This window comes from Ruditapes philippinarum, unplaced genomic scaffold (assembly GCF_026571515.1).
Source record: "Ruditapes philippinarum isolate M1 unplaced genomic scaffold, ASM2657151v2 ctg5223_1_1_1_1, whole genome shotgun sequence".
NCBI classification, from domain to species: domain Eukaryota; kingdom Metazoa; phylum Mollusca; class Bivalvia; order Venerida; family Veneridae; genus Ruditapes; species Ruditapes philippinarum.
The window spans coordinates 22,642-42,559 of record NW_026858364.1 but is presented as its reverse complement, the minus strand read 5'-3'; the positions used below and the strand labels follow the sequence as shown (position 1 = coordinate 42,559).

The 19,918-nt window shown below is 32.8% G+C and overlaps 1 protein-coding gene across 2 annotated transcripts; it reads right to left on the bottom strand.

Moving 5' to 3' along the window:
- Positions 1 to 9,603: 9,603 nt before the first annotated feature.
- Positions 9,604 to 19,839, bottom strand: LOC132752961 (uncharacterized). Of its 2 annotated transcripts, none has more exons than XM_060743376.1 (4): positions 19,647 to 19,839; positions 12,340 to 12,525; positions 11,380 to 11,568; positions 9,604 to 10,595 (listed from the first exon to the last, which is right to left on the bottom strand). In XM_060743376.1, the coding sequence occupies exons 1-4, from the start codon at positions 19,699 to 19,701 to the stop codon at positions 10,372 to 10,374; spliced, it is 654 nt and encodes a 217-aa protein (XP_060599359.1). In that variant the 5' UTR covers positions 19,702 to 19,839; the 3' UTR covers positions 9,604 to 10,371. The 2 variants fall into 2 exon arrangements, with proteins under 2 accessions (XP_060599359.1, XP_060599360.1); XM_060743377.1 differs by having other exon boundaries at positions 12,340 to 12,411.
- Positions 19,840 to 19,918: the final 79 nt, after the last annotated feature.

Genomic DNA, 19,918 nt, shown 5'->3' with positions numbered 1-19,918 from the left:
AAACATAAAATGAACTAGAAATGTGTCCATAGGACACGGGTGCCCCCACCGCGCCACTGTTCTGTCAATCTTTTAACTAAGTCAAGGGAAATAACTCTACAAACACTGGATAAATCCACAAGCGAAACCCCAGGTGCAAATCTAAATATGCTGAGCAACCTGCCCATAAGGTTTAATGACTATGTCAAATCCTTTTTAAGTAAATTGCGACACAAGTTGAAAATTGCAAAAATTTTCTAAGTGAAGGGCAATAACTCTAAAAATACTAAATAAATCCAGACGAAAATACCTGGTGCACAACTGCACATGCTGATCAATATTCCTGTAAAGTTACATGACTCTAGGTCAAATACTTTTTGAGTTACGTGCGACACATGTTGAAAATTGCAAAATTTTACTAAGTCAAGGGCAATAACTCTGAAAATACTAAAACTATCCACACGAAAATACCCAGGTGCACAACTACACATGCTGATCAACATTCCTGTAAAGTTTCATGACTCTAGGTCAATTACTTTTTGAGTTACATGCGACACAAGTTTAAAATTGCAAAATTTTACTAAGTCAAGGGCAATAACTCTGAAAATACTAAAAATATCCAGACGAAAAAACCCAGGTGCACAACTACACATGCTGATCAACCTTCCTGTAAAGTTTCATGACTCTAGGTCAAATACTTTTTGAGTTACATGCAACACAAGTTGAAAATTGCAAAATTTTACTAAGTCAAGGGCAATAACTCTGAAAATACTAAAAATATCCACACAAAAATACCCAGGTGCACAACTACACATGCTGATCAACATTCCTGTAAAGTTTCATGACTCTAGGTCAAATACTTTTTGAGTAACGTGCGACACAAAAGTGAACGGACGGACAGAAGGACGGACGGACAAGGGTAAATCTAAATGCCCGCCACTAACGTGGGGGCACAAAAATGTGCCTCGCTGGTTTGTTTTCTCTATGATGTTATTTCTCTCTCCAACAACTTTTGTCATTATTCTCAAAAGCACTGATATTGGGGTGTTTATTTAGACTAATGGCCCTCTAAATGAAGTGGTTGTGGTCCACTCTTCAATACGGTGCTACTGCAATGCAGGAAGGCTTTGCCGTACAGCTGACAAAATAGTAGAGACTGGTAGCCTGTGATGAGCAAATGATCTTTTTGTTTATACGGATATATCATGTTCAGGGCAAGCCCCGCAAGGAACACTGTCAACTCGGGACTTACAAATGTTTTTGACTTGAATTAAGTAAATATATACTAGTATTTTTTCAATCTTTTTTTTTTTATTATCACATGTATAAAAGATAATGATGAAACAAAGAAAGGCACAACATTTAAAAATAGAATGACAGAATGAATGAACAAGAATGCATTAACAAAGGATTCAAATCCACCCTGCTGTTACTCAATGCACTGAAATGTAAATTTTCAAACTAAAATGTAAAATTACAGCTCTGGCATTGAAATGCTTAAAGAGGAAGTAGACAATGAGGCACATTACGCCTCAGAAACAAGTTTTTATTTCTTTAAAAAGTTGCAAACATTTTATAATGTTTAAATAATGGTTTTGGAGAAATGTTAAAAAATTAGCATAAATGTGAAATAATTTTTCATAATAGTAAAAAAATGTTAACAAATTAGTATTTTGACTTCCATACAAAATACTAATTCACAATATCTGTACTTACTGCCAAAAAGCAACAGATAGAAAGATGGTTCCTGTAACTAGCAAATAAGCTACTTTTTGAATGCTATAAAAGTACACCAAAATTAAAAAGTTTTTTTTTTAATTTTTGAGGCATAATGGGTCTTAAAGCTTCAAATACCTGTTTTCTGCTATATGTATGAATAATTATATCGAGGTAGATATTTTAACACTTCCTCAATAACCTTACAAATACAGCAGAAACTTTGAGCAAAATACAAGACATTTTTCCTTTCAATTGTCAGTTATGGTACATGTATGTTTGCTTATACGTAACAGTTGTTTGAAAATGATTCTCAAAATCAAAATATTGTCAAACAAATTGCACCAGACTCTAATCTAGGGCTTTAAATAATTTGATGTGAGTGGTAATTTTAGTACGTAATAAAATAAGACGGGAATGTTGAAATCTTGATTAACAAGATATGTTTGTAAAACATGTATGCCCCCTATCGGCAGGCAATTAGTCATGTGATAAGGTTATTATGCATGACTTCTGACCTAGTGAACAAAAAATTAATAAGGGTTATCTACTGGTCATGACTAGTCACAAGGTAATAATTATTGTGACCCCATAGATTGTGTGCAGCAATTTAAGTTATTACAAATCTTACCAAATAATATATGCATAAATTTTATGAATCATGTACGTCTCATTAATTCCAGGCAAGTTGTTATATTGCATAAGACCTTCAAATGTGTATACCAAAAGCATTTTTAGCTTAATATAAAAATATCAACCAAGGCAACTTGAGTTGTTGAGTTATTGGTCAGAAACCGTCTTTAATTAAGTACAAGGTCAATATGACACTGACCCCTTGACCCCAAAATCAATAGGGGTCATCTACTGGTCATGACCAATCATCGTATAAAGTTTGAAGTTCAAAGGCCTAAGCCTTCTTTAGCTATTGTGCAGAACTTTTTTTTACCAACAAGGTCAATGTGACCTTTGACCCCAAAATCAATAGGGTTCATCTGCTGGTCATGACCAATCATCATACCAAGTTTGAAGATCCTAGGCCTAAGCCTTCTTTAGCTATTGTGCAGAACTTTTTTTTACCAACAAGGTCAATGTGACCTTTGACCCCTTGACCCAAAATCAATAGGGTTCATCTGCTGGTCATGACCAATCATCATACCAAGTTTGAAGTTCCTAGGCCTAAGCCTTCTTTAGCTATTGTGCAGAACTTTTTTTTACCAACAAGGTCAATGTGACCTTTGACCCCTTGACCCAAAATCAATAGGGGTCATCTGCTGGTCATGACCAATCACCATACCAAGTTTGAAGTTCCTAGGCCTAAGGGTTCTTTAGTTATTGATCGGAAACCGTTTGGTCTACGGAACGACAGACAGGCAAATGCAAAGCAATATACCCCCTCTTCTTTGCAGTGGCCAAGGACGCCCCTACAACCGAAGGTGATCAGCATTTGCCACTAGTATAGAGCCAGGCCAGCCTGCATGTTTGAGCAGTTTAACCAGACTCTATACTCAGTACTGTTGCCCGAGTTAATTTATATTCTTATCTTATTAGAGTCTATCACTAATATTGATAATGGACAGTTCTAAAAATAGAAGCTGGACAAGTCCATTTAAGAAATTCAGCAGGTTAAAGGTTTATGATTAAAATTGCAATCATCTGAAAATATGTTATATAAAATAACATACAAGTACATATATACAAAAATATTAAAAATAGAAATGTACAAATTGCTATATATATGAAAAAAGCACCATAAAAATAACATCTTTCTGCAACATGCGTACAAAAGCAACAATTCTATACAATGATAGTAAACATATGTTCATTCAACCAAAGGAAACCTAGATTAAATTTTGTTCATCATACCAAAAACTGTTGGACATCATGAAAGTGGAAAAAAAACAATTACAATAGATCATAATGTATGCATGAATACTTTTTTAAGTCTTTTAAAATTTATATAGACTTATTGTCTATAAAAATGAAAATTTTCCCTATTTGATGTCTACAAGATATATATGTAATTGTTAATTTTGATATACATTGTAATGGTAATATCAGGCCTTTTTTTCATGAAAATAGAGATGTTCTTTTTGTGTTAAATGATTTCATTTGCTCTATTTTTCAAATGTCAAATAACATATATAGTGTATTAAAAACCTTTCTTTTTGTTTTCCTGAAAAAAAAAACTATAACTGTGTCCAAAGGACACAGATGCCCCCACTGACAACATTTATATGGTATATAGTGAAAAAATCAACAAAGGGCCATAATTCTGTTAAATTTGGTCGCAGCAAAAATTCTTTCCTTTACTACCATCTACACATTAAGGTTGTTCATCCCTGGAGGTTTAAGCAAAATCTGCCATACGGTTTAAGAGGAGTTGCGTTCACAAAATTTCTATACAGTATATAGTGAAAAAATCAACAAAGGGCCATAATTCTGTTGAATTTGGTTGCAGCAAAAAATTCCTTCCTTTACTACCATCTACACATTAAGGTTGTTCATCCCTGGAAGTTTAAGCAAAATCTGCCATCCGGTTTTAGAGGAGTTGCGTTCACAAAATTTCTATATGGTATATAGTGAAAAAATCAACAAAGGGCCATAATTCTGTTAAATTTGGTCGCAGCAAAAATTCCTTCCTTTACTACCATCTACACATTAAGGTTGTTCATCCCTGGAAGTTTAAGCAAAATCTGCCATCCGGTTTAAGAGGACTTGCTTTCACAAAATTTCTATATAGTATATAGTGAAAAAATCAACAAAGGGCCATAATTCTATTAAATTTGGTCGCAGAAAAAATTCCTTCTTTCAATACCATCTACACATTAAGGTTGTTCATCCCTGGAAGTTTAAGCAAAATCTGCCATCCGGTTTTAGAGGAGTTGCGTTCACAAAATTTCTATATGGTATATAGTGAAAAAATCAACAAAGGGCCATAATTCTGTTAAATTTGGTCGCAGCAAAAATTCCTTCCTTTACTACCATCAACACATTAAGGTTGTTCATCCCTGGAAGTTTAAGCAAAATCTGCCATCCAGTTTAAGAGGAGTTGCGTTCACAAAATTTCATCATAGTATATAGTGAAACAATCAACAAAGGGCCATAATTCTGTTAAATTTGGTCGCAGCGAAAATTCCTTCCTTTACTACCATCTACACATTGAGGTTGTTCATCCCTGAAAGTTTAAGCAAAATCTGTCATCCGGTTTAAGAGGAGTTGCGTTCACAAGATTTCGGGACGTACGGACGGACGGACGGACGTACCAGTTTTTCAGGTTTATGAGCTATTTCTATTGTTCTTTTCTTTTGTTTCCTTGTGGGCTAACTATTGTTTCCTTATGAGCTAACTATTATTTACGGAATGAAGTCCTTTGTTCTCTTTTGTCCCAGTGTACCGTTAGTTAGCTCATATACCTAAAATGTTTGTGCGGACAGACGTACGGACGGACGGACGGACAAGTGCAACGCTATATGCTCCCACTCTGTGGGGGCATAAAAACGCATTTTAAAACAATATTTTAATACTGGGATTCTGTAAAATGAGATATTTTGGTGATACAAAACTTTTGTGAAATCAATATTTCAGACTTATTGGCGAGGTTAAATATTCACAGATTTTTACAGTCAGTTCTGTAGAAATTATATGGTACATGTATGGTACATTTATTTTCTCTTTTGCTTAATTGAATTGCTCTAGAAAATTTATGATTTTACAGTATTCCATAAAATCAGAGGGACAATGAAAAATACCTGAAAGAATCCCTCATGGTTATACCTCAATATATTAAAATCAGATTTAAATAATGATTTATGAATGAACAATGAATGTAGATAAGAAGAAATGTAATGCTAACAAAAGCTATGACCAGACACTTAAAATATTTCTGATTAAAAAAAAATACTTATATATATTAAATACTTCACAGACAATAATGGTACAACATATAAAAATGAAAGATCTATAATTGTAAAACTGGAATGATTAACTTCTGATATGTATAATAATAAACCATATTGCTTGCAAAAAAATATACATTTCTACATAATAAATATAGTATCATGTAAACTTATATGTAAAAGAAATACAAAATATTTATAAACAAGAGGGCCATGATGGCCCTGAGGTCGCTCACCTGTATATAGGCCCCCCACCCAACCATCCCCCCCAACCTTGCAGGGCCAATTTAACCCAAGGGCTTTTATTTGCACAAACTTGGTAGACACCCATAAGAAGATGTTTCATGCTAAACATCTAAGCTCTAGCTCATTGGGCTTTTTAAAAGAAGATTTTTTTTAAAGTTTTTACTATACACATATAGTTAAAAACAATGACACCCCTGGGGCCGGGCCAGTTTTGACCCCAGGGCTTTTATTTGAACAAACTTTATAGACACTTACTAGAAGATGTTTCATGCTTAATATCTAAACTCTAGCTATTTGGGTTTTTTCAAAAAAGATTTTAAGTTTTTGCTATACACATATAAAGAAAATCAATGACCCCCGGGGCGGGGCCAATTTTGACCCCAGGTCTTTTATTTGAACAAACTTTGTAGACACTCACTAAAAGATGTTTCATGCTTAATATCTTAACTCTAGCTATTTGGGTTTTTTCAAAGAAGATTTTTTAAGTTTTTGTTATACACGTATAAGGAAAATCAATGACCCCCGGGGCGGTGCCAATTTTGACCCCAGGGCTTTTATTTGAACAAACTTGGTAGACACCTATTAAAACATGTTTGATGCTAAATATCTTAGCCATAGCTCTTTGAGCTCTTTAAAAGAAGATTTTTTAAGTTTTTACTATATGCATATAGGGAAAATCAATGACCCCCGGGGCGGGGCCAATTTTGACCCCAGGGCTTTTATTTGAACAAACTTGGTAGACACTTATTAGAACATGTTTCATGCTAAATATCTTAGCTCTAACTCTTTTGGTTCTTTAAAAGAAGATTTTTTAAGTTTTTACTATATGCATATAGGGAAAATCAATGGCCCCCTGGGGCGGGGCCAATTTTGACCCCAGGGCTTTTATTTGAACAAACTTGGTAGACACCTATAAGAAGATGTTTCATGCTAAATATCTTAGCCATAGCTCTTTGAGTTCTTTAAAAGAAGATTTTTTAACTTTTTACTATATGCATATAGGAAAAATCAATGACCCCCCGGGGCGGGGCCAATTTTGACCCCAGGGCTTTTATTTGAACAAACTGAGTAGACACCCATTAGAACATGTTTCATGCTAAATATCTTAGCTCTAGCTCTTTGGGTTCTTTAAAAGAAGATTTTTTAAGTTTTTACTATATGCATATAGGGAAAATCAATGACCCCCCGGGGCGGGGCCAATTTTGACCCCAGGGCTTTTAATTGAACAAACTTGGTAGACACTCACTAGAAGATGTTTCATACCAAATACCTAAGCTCTAGCTCTTATGGTTTTTTAAAAGAAGATATTTAAAGTTTTTTCTTTCGGTTGCCATGGCAACCAGAGTTCTGCATGGAATTAAATTCTTTTAACAATTTTTATAGGTGACCACCAAAGGAACATTCCTGTGAAGTTTGGATGAAATTGGCTTAGCGGTTTATGAGGAGATGTCATTTAAAGTAAAAGTTTACGGACGGACGGACGCCGGACGAAAAGCAATCACAAAAGCTCACCCTGTCACTTTGTGACAGGTGAGCTAAAAACACTTGGAAAAAAATGTTATGTTGCAATTTAAGAATTGTGACAAAAAATACATAAAGCACTTCTTACACCCCCTCCCTCCCCTCACATTCCAAAATCTTTATTCAAGATGGTGGGCTTTTTTGCCAAGAGATCAAAGATCCCCTTAAAATCATTAGTCCCTTTCCCCCCTTTTACTACTTAAACACATACATATTGAATTGTTGCAATTAAAGGAGCTATTCATATGTTTTACAGGTTTATGATTTTCCTGGTGGACAGGTGGATGAAGACCTTATATGATCTTCCCTATAATATTTCACAAACTAACAGGCACAAATATGGACACTTTATAGAAAACATAATAACATATGACTAGTATGAACAAGACAAGAATATGGGTAACACCCATCAATACTACCCAATGTTGCTTTAACAAAGAATCAAATATGGCCTTATTACATGTATAAGAAAATGAATGATAATCTATTTTTAGATTTAGTGACCTTGATCTTAAGCCAACTCAACTGAAACCCTCTCCAAAGGTGGTGGTCTATAGAAGGCACCAACACAACACAATATCTAAATTATATAAGTAAATAATGACAGTGCTTTGAGCAATGGTATCTTTAATATGATAAATTAGAAGGAAAGAGAATAAAAATAGGTTTGGCTGAAACATTATGGGCAACAAAAATGACCAACACATTATAAAACACAACAATTACAGTGACTAGATTTTTGCAATATTCTTGGAATATCTAGGTAACAAATCAATCTGTATTAACGCAGACTTGTATAAAAGCACTCTATACTATAAACACCATTTATTTTAAACCTATAATATTCAGTAATATTCCTTTCTGTGTATTTCAAATATACATAAAGTAACATTGCCAAAAAACTGTTAACACTAAACTATCTTTTCCAAACAAGCTCTTGATAATTATGTCTGTTTTCAAATATACACAAATAAGTACATGACATGAAGAGGTGAAAATGTTTGCGATCATAGGTTCCAGCCCTAATTAGATAAAGATCATTATTCACCAACAGTACTAAAACATACTAAAATATATTAAATAAATTGAAATGATTTGATTAGATTCACAACCAAACTATAAATACATTATGATCATACTTATCTAAATCATGACCTGTGTGAACTATGTTGTTGATGTGAACATGTAGCAGTTTATATGCATAGCAAAAATTCAATAATTTAAAAAAATCAATTTTGTAAAAATTATGTCAGTCAGCATACAATGACAAAATTGATACATGTAATCATGAGTAAAATTCAATCTTGTTTAGAAAAACATAACTTTCATAAATTGTTCTCCTAGTACAATAATACACATAGAGTGATTTGAAACATAAACATTATGTCATCCATTTAACTTCACAATAATATTGTTAATTTTTTCAATAGTAAAACCAAAAAATGCATATTAACAAAACCACAGGTCACACTAGAAGAGACCTTTCGGCCACTTTCAGCACACCCTTTACTCTTGAACTGCTGGGACCAAAAGTGATTAGCCATTGCCACCAGTATAGAGCCAGACTGTGCATACTCTATACTGTTGGCTGACAAATTGAAAATTTCCACTGTGGAACCCCCAAAGTGCCAATAAATTGACAGTTCCAAATATGGAAGCCTGACAAGTCTTCTTATGAACTCAACAATATATTGCTAATTTTAACACAAAAAAAAAGATTTTTTTAGCAAATTTTAACATTGAGAAAAAAATATAAGAAAAAGTCAATTTCAGCATAGATACAAGATACTTGTAACAAACATCTCCAACACCAAAAATTTTAAACAAATTACAAGTGAAAATTTGTAACGTTGCCAAAGAAGAAAAAGGCTAAAAAATTAATTAAATCAGTTATATTTGGCTGATACACTCAACAGTTATTTGATATAAGTTTAAACAAAACCTCTTTTTGAAGAATATGTAGTTCTTATATTTACTTTATAAAAATATAAAAAGTTAAAAGAGAACAAACATAGAGATTTCCTTCCTGAGTACACAATGTAATGTAGTATTGGTAACAAAATATACCCCTCATTCCTTTTATGGGGAGAAAAAATGGGAATACCTAGCTGGAGCTTAAAACGGAAAGCCTTTGCCACCATTGCAGGGCCAAGCAAACCTGCAAATCTGTAGTTTGACCATGCCCAACATTGATGACCAATTAAATTTAAACATTCTTCTTGCCATCCCAAAAGTTCCAAATTCCAAAATTAGAAGCTGGGTAACTCCAGTTAAGGAATCAGCATTACTGGTTAATACAAAATTATCATTACTATAATACATGTATATACATGTTAATATGATATAAAAGTTATACCCTGAAGTGGTAGACACGTGTACAAATGATAAATCTATTCATTGGCAGCACTAGAAATCTTATAAAATAAATAATACAAGAATTAAAGGAGCCTGTCCCTTATCATAAACTAAGATGGCATAAGTCTAGAAAAAAACTCTATACACAAAAAATGCTTAAAGCAGCATGCCTCCAAATTCATGCTTATTTTCATGGATTTTTTTTTAATGCATAACAAAGTAAAATATTGTCAGACCAACAAAGGAAGTAATTTAAACATTGCAAATGGCACTTAAAATCTATGAAATCTAGCAAAATATGGAAAAATAACCCTCTCATAGTAGATATATGGTGATAAAAACTGCAAAATCAGTCATTTAAAAGTTGCATACAACATGTTAGTTATTTCTTGAATTTTGAAAAATTTCACTGTTCAATTTTGGTACATTTTTCTCTATGTTGATTTTCTGAAATATTTGCTTGTCTGGAGGCATCCAGCTTTATGACTAAAATGACATTATTTTTTTTCTACCAGGTACACTCTATGTCAAATGAAATAAACTTTAAAATAGAGCAATCAGCTCTGTATCAATTTAATTACTCCACAAACTGGAACTTTGAAATTCCTGAAAAGCTTAAAATACTAATATCAGAAACAGATCTTGACTGTAACTGAATCTATATATGTACTCCCTCTCTGTTTGCATTAAACTGTACAGGATTTTCAAAGTTATCGTATGATTTGGGTATACGTCTAATATACCCTTTCCTTATGCCCCAGTAGATCAATGCAGTGGTGCCGGCTACTCCTACAACAGCCAAAATGATAGGAATCCCAATGATCACAAAATATCGCCATGGTTCCGGCCCATCATCAAACCATGGTCCTTTTGTACTGTCAGCTGTAAATAAAAAGTAAAAACAATTGTGAGCAATTACCCAAGGTCCTTTTGTAGTAACTGTATTAGCTGAAAAACAAAATACAACATGATGAAATATTTGTACTGCAAATATTCACATCAAACCATTGTTATTTCCTTTTATTTGCTAACAAAAGACCAACAACGAATATAATCACTTAATTTGTCAAATAGTTCCCAACAGCATTATACTACCAATAATTATACTTATAATCATTATACATAATTACAGAACAGGTCCGGTACATAAAAACTACATTTTATATAGTAGAATATGTTAAATAACAAGAAATCAAACATCCTGAAATATTTGAGAGCAATTTCTAATCCAAATGGTCAATGAAGAAAACCATAGCACATGCCTGAAGTACCCCTGTGTCTACAAGAATCTGAAGGTTCAATACACATAGACAAGTGAAAACAAAAACTATAATAACATTGCAGGAAATAGCTTCTGTACCTGGGGCTTAGAGAATGTTCTAGAACTGATCAGTCATGTGACAGTAGTCATGTGTCTGGATGGCAATGTGTATACTGGATAATATTAAAGTGTAAGTCACTGTCATGTAATACAGTAGTTGCTGAAAGAGACCCTTAAATTAATCACTTATGTAAGTCTTTTTTTTGTTTAAATACTGTATTGTACTGTACTGAAAAGTCAAGTTTCGATCCATTAAAGAGGGCTTAGAGACTTTTTCAGAATGTACATATTTAATTAAGAAGGTAGGGCCCATCTCTAAATACTAACAACACTACAAATACCTACTTTGATGAAGAAGAATTTCTCCGAACAAGCCATTGTTTGGCACTGTGACATTTGACCTGATCTTCCAAAGGTCATTTTGCTGGAACAAGGTGCTATGGAATGTAAAGTTTTCAGGAAATCTGTTCACATGGTCAAACATCACATGGACTGTAAATATAACCTCCAGCTGACTTTTCCCATCCTGTTCACCTATGATACATAAACTTATATGTAACAAAGTCAAAACTACTTAATGCAATATTGTTTGTTTGTTAATGCAATATAATAATATAACATAATCAAGTGCATTGATACAATGAAGTACGATAAATAAAACATGACAAGTGTTTGGCACAAGATATAAATTTATTCTGTATAAAGCCTTAACATGTGCTGTTAAGATATTTACTAGAAATACTGACCGAGCGTGCTCAAACAAACATTATACAAAGGGTCAGTTCAAGTTCATCATGCATGATAATACAGTGTACATTTAGAACATGACAGCTGCTTAAGTTTTACCTCAAATATACAGTTTGGTTTTAATGACCATGATGACCCACCAAAACAAGAAAGATGATTTTGGCAAACCACACCAAACTTCAAAGCAACACCAGGTGTAAAAATCACCTCACTTGCTGGAGTCAAGAAATATATAGACTCCAATAACTTAAACCCATTTAGTCGCCTTTTATATTCAAGCAGGGTTAAATGGTGACTGCAATTCTGATGCCTTACCCTGTAAAGGCAACCTCTCAGCCACAAGGGGCTCAAATATACAGCGGGGATCTTAAAGTTTTATTCAGTGTACAGGTTACCACTAATTAAGCAATAATTACATCATTCTCATAACTTTATACCGGAAGCATCTTAAAGATGCAATTTATGTTTTCGTAAAAAAAAAAAAGAACATGTTACCTTTCTATTGTGCATCAAAATTATTGCCATACAAACTGTAAACAAAGAAAACCTTTCAAATACCTTCCATCTCAACTGTGGCCCCAAGTCTATCTTTGAAAGTGACAAGAAGGCCATCTTTGTTCAAATAGTGCTCTGAATGTATAAACAGCATACAGTAATTTTGTGTTCCATTATACTGATAATAACCTTCCCAGTGTTGATGCTTTTTGAACACTTCCATATATTCTGGTTTATCACTCAAAGCATCTGTGAATTGGCAAAAAATAAGTTTTTTATATTAAAACAAGAGCTGTCGGTAGGACAGCACGCTCGACTATTCTAAGTGCTTGATAGTAAAAGAGCCTTGATAATATTAAAATTTTAAGATCACAAAAGGGCTAATTTTTTTTTATAAATTCATGTTATAGGCCTTAGAGAGAGTGTAATTATACAGTATTGGCTTGACTTTTCGTAAGGTAATGTCACAAGGGTGTTTTATTGAGTATAATAATACTAATTACCTATGAATACATAAATTTGACAGAAAAGATGTTTTATTATAAAGTAAATCACTGCTTTATTATTATGAATGCATAAAATTTGTCCCAAAAAAGGCACAAACCCTTCAGTAGTAATTGAGATAACAGCTTACAAGCAAAACTTTACCATGAATTTATAAGGTTAAAAAAAGGGGAGAAAATCAAGCCTAAATGCAAGGTAGAATTATTGATCTTTGTCAGTGACCTACAATTATGGCCCTAAATGCATATGTGAAGTTTTAAATAAATATCTTTAATAGTTATATTGAGATATGTAAAACTTGCATGTAAACATTAACCAAGAGACCTAAGTAGAAAAGGGGTATATGAATCAGCTTTAATGCAAGATAGAGTTATTGGAACTTGGTCAGAGTTATGGAGATTGGTCAGTGACATTATGACCTCCAATTATGACCCTTAGTGCATGCGTAAAGTTTCAAGTAACATCTTTGAAAGACCTTTAACCTTTAAAAAAATTTTTAAGTTTCAAAGGGGCAAATAATTCTGCAAATATTCAGGCAGAGTTATTCAATTTTGCAAACTGATGTAACATTGTTACTATAAAAAAGTATTTTTTAAATTTCAATTGAATATCTCAAGCAATAATTGAGATATTTGACTTTCAAAAAAACTTTAACCAAAATTTCTAAGTTCCAAAGGGGCTAATTCCGTCAATATTGTAGGCAGAGTTAATCCAACTTGTCACTTTGATGTACCTTGTTACTATAAATAAGTATTGTAAGTTTCAATTGAATACCTCAAGCAATAATTGAGATATTTGACTTTACAAAAAACTTTAACCAAAATTTCTAAGTTAAAAAGGGGCATAATTCTGTCAATATTGTAGGCAGAGTTATCCAACTTGTCAATCTGATGTACCTTGTTACTATAAATAAGTATTGTAAGTTTCAATTGAATATCTCAAGTAATGATTGAGATATTTGACTTTACAGAAAACTTTAACCAACGCAGACGCCGACGCGGACGCTGACGCCGACGCCGGGGCGACTACAATAGCTCTCATATTCTTCGAATAGTCGAGCTAAAAATGAATTTCAGTCGGTCTATGACAATAAATACATACCGTAGTAATTAAACTGCTGTAAAAGTTAATAATGAAAGGTTGAGATTCAACAGTGAGGTGGACATATCCCACTCTATTTTGGCGCCATTCGCACTGAAGATCTTAGACAGATGATTGTAAAACCTTGGACCCATTCACTTCCCAAATATTACATGCACTCTCGCAAGGGCAGGGTGACAAAAAATGTAACAAAAGCAGTTAAAAAAACTGTTTTTTAAATATATCAGTAAATCCCTTAAAATTATGTTAAAATTCCTACATGTACATATTTTAATGTAAACTTTTATTGAATCATTAAACACAAATATTTCTTACAATAACCTTGGACAAAATACATATGTAATTGGACAAACATCTACAGGCTAGATACTTAAAGTTGACTGATATGTAAGAGTAGTGTTTAAATCATTTATAAATGCTAACAACTTAAAACATTATATTAATAAATAAATTTTCCATGACATGATATTAAACCATTTGAATAAAACAGGACAGTTAAAATCTTATGCCATAGGCATGTATTTCTCTAATTTACACTGTTTACTATGGACAATAAAATAGTATTTCACAACATTAAACAAGACTAAATTGCAGTGCATGCACCAAATCGGTGGCGAGGTAAACAAACCCAAACACACACACACAAATTGTACAAAGAGGTAATATGGTGATAGTCTCCTGTTTCTTGTCCAAATAAATTATGTCCGAGCTTTTACACATCTTTATTCTTAAACTCTAAATCAAGAGCTGCACTGATAATTTTAAGTGATATGTGGAATAAAATCATCACATACTGACAAGCTTAGCAACTAATCAAAGTCAAGGATAATTATAAAATTGAACATGTATTTACAATAAAAAATTTCATACTCATTTTAATGTTTACAATTACAATGTTTATGTCATCATGATAGTGTTTTAAGGTGTTTTTTTTTGGATCTGGAAAAATAATAACAACGACTAACAAATAATGTTTTGTATATGTCAAGTTAATACATGTACTTGCCACTGAGTTTAGTCCTTGCCCCCTACTGCCAACCCTACCCCTGTTAAAAATGAGGTTTAAAAAACCACAAACTTATCACCACCAATTTTTACACTTCTAAGTTCTTTCTTGGGCTTACCTCCTTTTCATTTTGTCCAAGATTACTGTACATTAAGGTTCTCATTAGGCCCATTACAAACCAAAATTTATATCTTTGGCTAATACTCCATGGAAATTTCATTGGGGTTATTTTCCCTACTTTGTGCTTCAAAATTACTTGACAGCAAAAGCTGCAAGTATTCTCTAAATGGGCAGATGGACCCCCATGACTAATAATTATGCAATTGATATAATTATAATTTACATGAAATGGACAGAAAATGGGACTTAAAAAAGGTTTGGAGCACCAAACTAAATACTCCATTTATATGCATGTACGGGAAAAAGCGCTTAAATGATTAAATGCTAAAATCTCGCCTTTTCACCTGCATTTTAGTACATGTAAATGTTGTTCGTTTTAATTGCCGTTTTAGCTTATTTCCCTTACCTTATTTGTTAGGGTTAATTTGATTGGTGCTTTCGGCTTCATTCTATCTTTTTTATTGGTCGACTTGATTAATATAATTTGATTAGTTCAGAACTTGTTTTTCACTTGATTTTGACCAATCAATAAGTAAAGAAATTATTGTCACATCTACCAAATGTGTATAAATACAGGATGAATTTCTATATTACTTGTCTTGGGAACTGGCCGACAGGTCAGTTCACTTCAAAGCTTAAAGCCAGCCCGCATAGCTCAATCGGTTAGAGCGCGAGACTTGTAATCTCGACATTGTGGGTTCGATTCCCGGGCTGGCCAACTAAAATTACTAATCAGTCTTTCGGATGAGACTTTAAATCGAGGTCCCGTGTATGGGTGCTTAAACACTTGGCACGCTAAAGAACCAGGAGAAGCTTCTGGAATTGGGGCATCTTTCTGTATCTGTAATTGCACTATCCTCCAAAAAATAAAATGACTAATACTCTTCTGGAGGGCTCGCCCATATGGGCAACCGGTGGCGAGTATAAATAAACGCAAATACACACACTTCAAAGCTTAGACATCTTTTCAAAACTTTATAGTTTTGACTATATTTAAATCTATATGATTTTTATTAATTTAGGATAGACTTAATAATAAATACTTAAAAATTCTCTTTCAATATTATTAAAACAGTCATATTTAGTAGATTCTGATTTTCAATATAATCTCATTTAACCAATTGATAAATAAATTTATTTATTCATTTTAATAAATTTCATAGTAATAAATCTATAAAGTCTTGTGTTGTACTTTCTTAATTAGAGTAAATTGAAGGTAGCGTCCAAACACAACCATCCTAGCCACTGGTTGGCAATTAGAGTTCAGAGAACCTTGTTATAGTTCTCTATATGATCACGTGTTGTCCATATGGCCATTTATATACGGTATGACTATAAAGAGCACCACTGAGTGTTCAACTCGACTCATCTTCAACTTTAATCACTGCTGATAAACTGGCACAATTACACATTCAATGGAATGAACTTTAAAACGTCTAATTCATCTCTACACACTCATTTATATACAATAAATAATGAAAAATATAAGAATCTGCTTAATTAAACAAAAAACAAACGATATTTGTTTATTTTGTGATCATGATTTCTGCGTCTAGAGGTAGATCTACTGCGCCCAGCAAACAAAAGACGTTGTACCAACGTTGTACTGACGTTAGACCCTGACGTTGGGTAAACGTTGGCAGAAGGTTGGATTTGAAAGTTTTTTAGACATCAGAAACCGACGTCTATACAACGTCAAAAAATGACCTTTATCCAACCTTTTCTGACCATAATCCAACCTTTTCTGACCATTATCTGACCATAATCCAACCTTTTCTGACCATTATTTGGACATAATCCAACCTTTTTCTGACCATAATCCAACCTTTTCTGACCATTATCTGACCATATGCCAACCTTATCTGACCAAATTTTCTGACCATGATTTAACCTCATTCAAAACTTTTGGAATATGATTTTTTTTCATTTTGAAGCTCTTTAATAGGGTTAATAAATAAGCATTCTTATAATTTTAGCAATTTATTTTATACTCGGAATCACAAGTACAAAACAAGAAATTTGGTACTAAAACAAATGCAAGATTTACAAACTATCAAACTTGCCGGTATGTACTTTAATAACGCTTCATGTATTAATTAAGCATGTTTTAGAAATAAGATCTTGAATATTAACACTGACATTTTATATAGCAAACATCCATGCATGTGTTTTTTCTTATATCACCACTGAACTGATCACTCTGAGTTTGGAATTTTTCAATCATCTATCCAACTCACTGATTGTATATTTGTCTTTGTATTTTATAACTGAATCTAGATCTGAATGTTAAATGGAACAATATTCTGAATATTTTGTTATAACTATAAATAGCAATGTTCATTTATCTTCATTAGTATTCTAGCTTCTTTTGTCTCCTACACTATGTCGATCTGGGGCATACTTTAAGCGTATCATTACCGTCTCCAACCTGAGATCTCATCACACTTTCTGAAATTAAAAAAAAAAAATCAGTCACAAGTGCAAAAAATATATCATTTAATATACATATTATAATTAAACGAAATTCTAACAAACTACTTAAAAAGATACTTATTATTTTTAATTTAGTTTAAACCATGTAGTTTCGTGTACCTACTGTATATATCTATTAATTTTGATAAAAATGGCTTCATGGTGAATTTCATTGTAAAATCAAGGGTAATAAGATCACTGTATTTTCTATAATATTTTGAAATATATCTGTCACAAAATCTTGGTAGGTTTTCATTTTTCTTTTCCTCTAAATATTTTTATCTTCCTCCTGAACTTTTGACACATGTTGAATTATCATAATTTTCACGATCTGAAAGACGAAATATAATCAATATAATCGTTTTAGAATTTAACCATGTACGTGGTGGAAGGATGTTTGTCTAATACAATAGGCAAAATCCAATTACTATTAATCTTAGTTAACTCATAAGCGCATGAAAACTGATAAAACAAATACCAAAATGAAATTAATTCTACTCCCGCAAAAATTTATATTTTTATTTTTTATATTCAATGTACTTTGTACAAATGCTCATACAACATCAAAGAAATTCACATGTTACTGTCATTTTTATAGATATCATCTTTGCCCAGCATGATCTGGTCTGCTAAGTGTATATAGGACAGACTGGCTTAGTGTAAAAACGTTTTATGATACCAGCATACAACTTGTTGATAAGCAGGCTAATAAACAAACTATTACTTTTATTGATTTATAACTATGATAATGTGTTTTCGGATTGATAATATGTTGTTTGATTACATTAGTAAAAAGATAGCTAGTCAAATACAATGTGCTTTCAGATATATCTTAACAAAGTCGTATCATTTACTTGTATCAAATGCCATGAATCATTATCATAATATAAGAAACACATGGTATGCTAACAGTATGGGTAAAGTACTTCAATTAACAACGAGTAGTTTAACAACTACACAGATATCAAAATCAAACTGCATCTGATACATGTGTAAATGACTGGCCCCTCATATAAGGGAAATTCATGTTGATAAGAAATAAGAGGAAATTTTATTTACCAGCATTTGAATAATAAGAGTCTTACGTACTGCATTTAACTTTTTATTGATTTTAATTGCTAGGATATTTCCTACCATTGATTGTGCATTTATTTGGCATAGCGATATAGTGTGGAAAAAATGATCCGATTATACAGACTGTTCTATAGCAAATGATAAATCATAAAGTGTTCTTACGTGGAAACAAAAATATTTATCTCGCGAAATCACGTTACATTAAGTTTTACCAGTCAAACATTTCAATGATCAAATAACCATCGAATCCATGCAAACATGCGGTAAATTAGCATTGAAAAACAATATATAATGTTTGCCTACCTTTTTCTTTTGTTTGGAATATACAACTTTGTCTGTCGACCCGTCGTTTTTTTGTCCGCCAATACAATTGAATTTCAAATCCGATAAGTCGCAAATTCGAATTTACTAAATTATTTACCACTATAAAATGAAGCCCTCAAAAATGATAACAGCTTCATTGTAAATTATATAAACACTTCTTAGACTAATTCGAGGAGATAAGATATTATTTAAACGAAAATAGAGCAAATATATTTCATACTGATCTGCGACTATCCGTTTACAGAGTGCCACCTATCGAATATCGTACGTTAGCCACCCACGTGATACTGTTGTTTTGATGGAGAAAATATATATATAATGTTCCCTTTCTAACCTTAAACTTCTCGCCGTTTATGCTTTCATTTATATATATATATTGGTTTCATAAATTAAATTCACCTATTGTCAGATTACCGACCAAAACCCGACGTCGAGTCGACGTCAAAATGAAACGTCTGTTAGACGTCGGAGATTCAACGTCGATTTGACGTTGTATGAAGGTCACCGACGTCGCGACCAAAGTTCAACGTTGATCCAACGTTGGGTCAACGTCGGGTGTTTGCTGGGTGCATCCTAAAAAATAGGGACATGACTAGTCAAAATATATTGACGTGCCAAAGCTTGATTCTGAGATATTTTCGTTCTGGGGCAGAATCTCGCTTTAACGTAGAGGCGAGATATTGCCCAGACACGAAAATAGCACAATATCTCGTCGCGGAGTACAATTAGTTGGACTAGGGACATGACATGATGACTACAGGTTACTCACCACAATTTATTAAATGAGGTAATATTTGTATGATCAAATATGTTACGTATTTCATAACTGCTGAGAAAAATATCGAATCGTTGAGAAAATTGAACGTTAAACATTAATTGACTAATTAATAAGTTAAAAGATCATAATTTTACGTCTTGATCAAACAAACGCTTGATAGACGGTGTTACTACTTATTGTACCTCGATAATTTTGACACATCAAGAATAAATATTTGCATCGATCTGAATCGTTTTTAACCTAATTGCACAAAATTATGTTGA